Source organism: Corylus avellana, chromosome 7 (assembly GCF_965113065.1).
Source record: "Corylus avellana chromosome 7, dhCorAvel1.hap1.2, whole genome shotgun sequence".
Taxonomy (NCBI): Eukaryota; Viridiplantae; Streptophyta; class Magnoliopsida; order Fagales; family Betulaceae; genus Corylus; species Corylus avellana.
In genome coordinates, this window is record NC_142496.1 from 6,827,848 (window position 1) to 6,835,444 (window position 7,597).

Sequence of the window (7,597 nt, forward strand, 5' to 3'; positions counted from 1 at the left end):
CACATATTCCGTGAGAAGCACTAAGTTGCAACATTGAAGCTATACTTCCCATGATTTCCTGATGTGATTTTATATACAGATTGCAGTACTTTAATTGAACACAAAAATAAACGGAAAGGTTCATAAATAAGTCCACATTATATGTGCAACTTCTGATTTCAATAAAAAGACAGAACAATAATATATTTTACAGGATCAATTTAGGCATGGAGTAACAAAATAAATAAACAATAAGATATTATTGTAGAATAAAACACCTTTACACAAACTATAATGGATACACACACAATACGAACTCTCAATAACACTCAACTAAGCACACCTACTCTCCCTCAGACCAAATCAAACCCACAATGTTCTTATTTCCACTCCAAGGGAGACCCAAATGCTATTAAACAAAGCCGCAAAGAACAGAGACTTGTAGAAGAAGAAGAAGAGGGGAGGTCACCTGTAGTGGAAGGTGATAAGTCATGCAGTAAGGAGAAAATTCTCTTCATATGTATAGTTTTACAAAGCAAGATGGTGTTCTCTTGTTGAAGGTTCATCATAATTGACCGATAGTGTTGAAAGATTTGGCATTATTGCTTCAAAATTAAGAACCTGAATTGCTTGCTTAATGGAGGGCCTAAGTCTTGAATCAGGTTGAGCACACCAAAGTCCAACAATTATTAAGCACTCGACCTGTTTTTCATCAAAATCATTTTGTAACTTTTCATCCACTCCCAAAAGAAGATCTCCTCTCCCATAAAGATTCCAAACCCATTGGACCAACCCTACGTTAGAATTATTTTCCATAAATATATTTGACATTTTTTCAGTAGTAATTTCTAATGCAACCACCTCAAAGCTATAAACGTTTGACTTTTTACTAGCCTTACATGTGGTTATGTATTCTGGAGCCATGTATCTTAGAGTTCCAACTACCATGGTTGTCTCTGGACTTAACTCGTGATCCATAAGCCGAGCTAACCCAAAGCCACCAAGTTTGACACCGAAATTAGAGTCTAGCATCACGTTGCTGGATTTGATATTCCGGTGCACTACACATTGCTCCCACTCTTCATGAAGATAGAGCAATACTGAGGCCAACTCAAGAGAAATCTTGTATCACACTGCCCATGGGAGAGGACTCCTTGTGCCAAAAAGGTGAGCATTAAGGCTACCATTTGGCATAAACACGTCGACAAGTAAATGCTGATCACTTTAGTCATAACACCATCCTATGAGTTGCACAAGATTCTGGTGCCTCAACTGGTTAATGATCTTCACCTCGGTGATTTATTCTTTCATCCCTCTTGAAATTTTCTTCACAGCTATTTGCTCGTCTAAATCAGTTAAATACCGTTGATAATAAATGGTGCTGAACCCTCCTCTACCCAACTGTCTCTCATTTTTGAAGTTGTCGGTAGCTGAAACAAGCTCGTTATAAGAGAACCTTCTTGCTCCGGCTTCTCTTTCTTGGTCGTCGTTTATCGATGTTAAGTTCACCGTTGTCCGCTCTTCATCAACTGTCTCTGCTGTTTCTCTTCTCTTTTTCTTATGCCTCCGGAATATTGCAAATGCTATACTCAACCCAGCTATCAAAACACCACCAGAAACTGCCAGACCCCAAATTAATCTTATATTTTTTGCTTTCTCTCCACTTGTCTCTTTTATATCCAAGCTTGAGCTGAATTCCCATAACCAGAACTCTCATTGCTTGGGTGTGATCAATAAGGAAGGAGAAATGAGTTGTGAAATCAGAGACGTTTCCAGAATTGGAGTCCCAGAGTGGCACCCTCTTTGCATAGGTGGCCCAACCAACACGCCTTACATAATTGACCATGTTCATTTCAATGGCTCCATCAGAAGCTACAGCATCTCCTTGATATAGTATGTTAGACGTGTTGGATTCAAAGTGAGATATTTGGAAAGAAACTGAATTTGCAGAGGGAAGCAGAAAGAGAAAAAAACAACAGTGGAAGCTTGAATAAGCTGTACAAAATGGTGGCCATGGCTTGGGAAACAGAGAGATATTGCATTGAAGTGGCACTTGAATTCATCCCTCAAGGCTTATATAATATCAAAGTTTTTTCTTATCGTGCTCATGGTTTCTATTTTGGAAGAGAACTATATTCCTGCTAATATAAAGACAAATTTGATGCTGATCTATTATCTGCAAAATGGGGTCAACGATGACATGAATATAAAATAAACAAAATATTCATCATTAGATAATTATGTGTCATTTGTATATGTTAACAACGTGATTACCACAGCTTGATCTAAGGGAGCAACAAGAAAATGTTTTCAGTGCTGGTGGAGTTGACCTCGAAAAGTCTGATTTTTATAATTTTCTTCTATGACAGAAATGTTTCTAATACATTGCTAGGGACACTCAACATTATATTTTGTTTCACTAAGGTAAGGCATGCTGTCTACATTTTTCATTGTTGCTATACATGAAATTCTATTGGTCTTTGTGCGTTGACACAACCTTTATATATATATATATATATATGTGATAGAGAAGCAGAGATCTGATATGGATTTGAAACTTGACCTTAATCTAAAAGTTTACATTAATAGTTTGATCAATTCTATAATATTATATTAATTGTTGACTCTTGTGGACTAGCATTCAACAAGTCTAAATATAGTGAAGAAACTGATGAATGATGTTTTCATGTGTTGATCATTAACAGAGTATTAGAAAGAATAAATAGACAATACAAACTGACTTTGAAACAAAGCAGTACAACTCTTAACTTTGATACAAATTGCAAACTCTCAATGACAAGTGATGTGGTATATGTATATTTGAGTTGATCATGATTGTTCCGAGGTTATTAATGACTCATTAGTGGAATGTAGACTAGGGCTGACAACTTTTGACACGACCTGTGAATTCGACACGAACTCAACACGAAATTAAAGGGTTAGGGTCGAAGCGTCTGATCCGTTTAATTAAATGGGTCGGGTTATGGTTGACTTATATAGTCTTATACCCATGTTTCGACACGACTTGAACTCAACATGTGACATAATGGCTAGCAATTTTTGACATGATCCATGAACCCAACATGAAGTTCGACGGTTAGAGTTAAGGGGTTTGACCTATTTAATTAGATGGGACGGGTTGTAGTAGACCTATATAGCCTTATACTCATGCTTTTATATGACCCGAACCCGATACTTGATTTTCATTGTAGACCACCAAGCAGGAATGAAGTAACATCAACTGATACTTGATTTTCATGCATGATTCGTTCCTTTTAAGCTTGAAGAGAACAAGCGTTAATCTTCTCTATGAAAGAGAGGATACTAACACTCCTAGTATAACTTGATCCTGATGATACCAATGAAAGAAAGATTGAGGATGGTTTCAGAAGCACCATCAGTTGAAAAGACAATGGCAAATTTAGGAGGACTGAGACGTTGAAGTATTGATTAAATGCTTAAATTTATCTCTTCCTATCAGCTTAAACTTTTAGGACAAATGGTGATTTAATATGATACCAGAGCTAAAACTCTTGACTTCAAACTTTGTCTCAATCAATTCACCTTCTATTTAAATTAAATATTTTGGTTAAACTTTTAGGATAAGTGGTAATTTAAGTTAATAAGTATTAATTAAATGATTAAATTCATATTTTCCTATCAGCTTTTGGGACAAATGGTGATTTAATACGATATCAGAGCAAAAGATCTTAAGTTCAAACCTTGTTTCTTGTTAATTCATCTCCTACTTAAATATTCCGCTTAAGCTTTTGGGATAAGTAGTGACTTAACTTGTTAAAGTATTGATTAAATAATTAAATTCATCTCTTCGTATCAGCTTTTGGAACAAACGTTGTGATTGCATTGAAATTTTAGAGCATTGAAGTAAATGCTGCTCTTAGGTGGTGATAATTACAGAAAATTGATATGCACTGATGTTTCCAGGGCATGCTTGACATGAAGCAGACTAGCTTGTTCATTTGGTTTTGGTTTTTAATTCCATTTGGACATTTGGTCTGTATGGAATTTCTTTTTACAAGTTCGTTTGTTTATTTTAGTTTTGGAAAATGAAATGGAATTTCTCTATTTGGTTCTTGCACAAAGAAATAAAAAACTTCCATCAATTGTCAACTTTCTAGCAGGTTTTCATATACCACAACAATATTCCAAGAAAACAACAAACCTCTGCATTTTTCTCTAATTTTATTGAGCTTATTGATACTTGAAAACAGAACAAATAACTCTTAAGAAATAAAAAACTTCCATCAATTGTCAACTTTCTAGCAGGTTTTCATATACCACAACAATATTCCAAGAAAACAACAAACCTCTGCATTTTTCTCTAATTTTACTTAGCTTATTGATACTTGAAAACAGAACAAATAACTCTCCATTTCACCCTTAACATATGTCTAATTATGCATGATTTATGAGGCTCGGTGCACACTAAAGTAATGGAAAATATATAATAAAGAGAAATGATTCTTTGCATTCTAGCGTTCATCTCGCGTCCATCTTTGCTGAGTTGGCATGCTTGGAGCTTGATTTCACGGCTTATTGGTTGCTAAGGAACGCATGTAGCTTATACTCGCATTAAAATAGTCGAGAAGCTTTTCTCTTGGGGGAATGCATTCTCTGATGAGTGGAATTTGGATGAAGTTGTGAGCCCATTCATGGAGCAATGGAAACTTCTCAGCTTCAAGTAACTTCATGCCTCCGACTTCTTCCATAACACTAAGCCAGTGAGGAATCCAACCCGCTGCTATGTCCAGAAACCCTATCTCTTCTCCTCCAAAATACTTCTTCCCTGCAATCTGCTTCTCAAGAAACGCCAGTGATTCTTGTGCAGACTCTATAGCCTTTGTCTTTTGCTCTCCTTCAGCCTTGTGAGCTGCTTCCCATGCCCCGAACACACACTGCATGCGTTCAAGGAAATTGAAAGGGAATTATGCAATATGCTAAAGTTACACAGAAACAATACAAAGAAAGAAACTCTGCAAGAGAACTAAACACAAAACCAGCCATCTTCAATTGGCTTTGTGCTTCTGAACTACAAGTTCAGAGGTGTATTATAGCTGCAAACAAGTTCTAAGCTACACCAAAACATCAGTGTTAAAATACCAAGCTTAACCCTCCCTGCTACTGGAGCTCTCACTTCCCTTTGAATTTTCTGCAGAACTTTGTCCTCAGGCCACCACACCTAAATTCATTTCTATTTCTATTTCACCACAGATTGTAGCTCCAAAACAAGACGCTCCTTATCCTCAATGATTCTATCCCATTTCTGCAGAAACTACAATGGACATCTCCCTTAAAGCCACAATGCAGCAATTTAGCACCAGTTGACAATGCATTCTTTATGGCTACCCAAGCAATAAAAGCATGCTGAGAGCATTCCTAATGGAGAAGCCAAATGGTACTTTTATCTAAAGTGGCTAATCAGATTTGTAAAAAACCCTTCACATTGGATTAGCCCAAAAAAATGCAAAATAGATATTTGGTTAGACTAGCCAAAAAAAAAAATAGCTGCATGTAGAATCACTTTTCAAGATAGTCATTTTATTTTTTATTGTTTCTCTCACCTGTTTCTTTTTTCCAAAACTTTTCCCACGTTTCAAGGGATCATTATGAGAATATTCTTTCACAATTTTTAATAACAAGATATTTCATAAATACGATTGACATTACTATGAAAATATAGTTTTCATACTTAACGTTGACAAATACGACATTTGAAAAATATAACCGTTGAAAAATATAATTATTATAAAATACAACCGTTTCAAAAATATTATATACAAAAATGATTATTTGAAAAATAATAATCGTTGAAAAATTATTGTGCTAAACGAATTACCATTGAAAAGATAAAAGTGAAATACGAATTTTAGAAAAGAAATAAATATAAAATCAATAAAGAGTAAAAAAATAATATTTAAATAATATAGATAAAAATATAGCTAATCGGATGTAGAAGGCTTTTAAAAATTCATTAGCTAAACTAGATAAAGTGACTTTTGATGAACTATTTTACATAAAAATTTGACTCCTCTATTGGGAATGCTCTTAAGATGTTTAGTGGAAACCATAAAAGCTTCCACCATTCCACAATACTCTGATTTTCTCGAATCTCATTCCATACTGCAGAACTGGAGAAAAAAAGTAAATGTATGTTCTGTGCATTGCCCTCTTCAAAATGCAGAAATCTCTTAGCTACTTCTCTTGATTTGAGAAGTTTCCTCAAACTCCAAGAGCAACCTTGGGGAATTGGAACATGCCAAAAGCTTCTACCCCTCAATAAATTCTCTTTCACCCATACAACCCAAAGAGATTCCTATTTAACAAAAAGATTCCAAATATTCTGAAGCATAGCAGCACGGTTTTTAATACCCAAACCCCCTACTTGTTTCGGAACACACAACATCTTCGAAGCTACCTTAGCTTTTGCAGCACCCTCATCTTTGCCATTCTACAAGAACCTATTGAATTTTTGTTCAATAGCACAAATAATTCGCTTTGGTAAGATGAAAATCAAAGTCCAATACTCCTGAATGCAACACAACACACAGGAAACAAGCTGGAGCCTGCCTGCAAATGTAAGATTCTTACAAAACCAAGAATCAATCTGAGTAGCAATTCTCTCCAGCAAAACAGAGCAATTTGCAGTAGTTAGCCTAGTAGAAATCAAAGATACCCAAAATAGCCGATTAGCTATTTCCTATGGATAGTAGTCAAGAATTCAAGCCCATCAGGTATCGAGTTATATTGTACAATGTTTTTGATCAAAACCATGAATTTTTCATTCAGTTCCATTAGATAAGTCAAGATCGTTCGTGGCTACTTCGAGGGAGTCGAGCCTGCTAAAGGAACGAGTTGTATGATTTGAAAAGAGTACAAGAATTAATAAATAGTGTGGTTGAGTTAAGAAGTACCTTATCTCCAAGAAACTGTGCCCAAAACCTAGCCATGGCTCTCTCATAGGGATCTTGGGGAAGCAGAGGGTTCTCCTTCCAAGTCTCCTCGATGTATTCAAGGATGACAAGAGACTCAGCAATTGGTTTGCCATGGTGCAGCAGCACTGGGACTTTCTTATGAACAGGGTTATACTTGAGCAGCAATTGACTCTTGTTTCTCAAATCTTCTTCTTCTATGAACTCATATTCCACTCCTTTAAGCTTTAATGCCCATTCAATCCTGGTGCAGAAAAGGCTTTGGGTAGTAGCAATCAGCTTCACCTCCCCCATGAAATTGGAGTTTCTAATACACCAACTATGTTGTCTGTGTTTGTGTGTTTATAGACAACTGTTTCTTCACCTCCCCCATTCAAATATTCAACTAACATATTAAGTTATATTGTTTGGTTAGCCTTTGACCCTCCCCTGATTCCAACCATTGACATTTGCTTAATTTATTGGTTATCATAAAGTAATTAGGCCATTAGCAGGTTCCACCCCTCATGAATATTTAAAATGTTTATAAATCTTCTCATTTAATGGCCCAGAAAAATTCCCAAAGTGGTTAAATACATATTATGGTGTAAGTTTGAATTTCGTAATGAGAATCACCATGCTTAATTAGTATAAATTTCTTTGGTTTCCACTAATGCTCTGGTGGGAGC

General features: G+C 35.8%; 1 protein-coding gene and 1 pseudogene across 1 annotated transcript; both read right to left on the reverse strand.

The window, feature by feature from the left end:
* Positions 1 to 507: 507 nt before the first annotated feature.
* LOC132185364 (L-type lectin-domain containing receptor kinase IX.1 pseudogene) lies at positions 508 to 1,825 on the reverse strand (annotated as a pseudogene).
* Positions 1,826 to 4,244: 2,419 nt separating this feature from the next.
* Positions 4,245 to 7,300, reverse strand: LOC132184651 (putative glutathione S-transferase). The gene is made up of 2 exons (XM_059598366.2): positions 6,912 to 7,300; positions 4,245 to 4,895 (listed from the first exon to the last, which is right to left on the reverse strand). Exons 1-2 carry the CDS (start codon positions 7,221 to 7,223, stop codon positions 4,527 to 4,529), a joined length of 681 nt encoding a protein of 226 aa, XP_059454349.2. The 5' UTR covers positions 7,224 to 7,300; the 3' UTR covers positions 4,245 to 4,526.
* Positions 7,301 to 7,597: the final 297 nt, after the last annotated feature.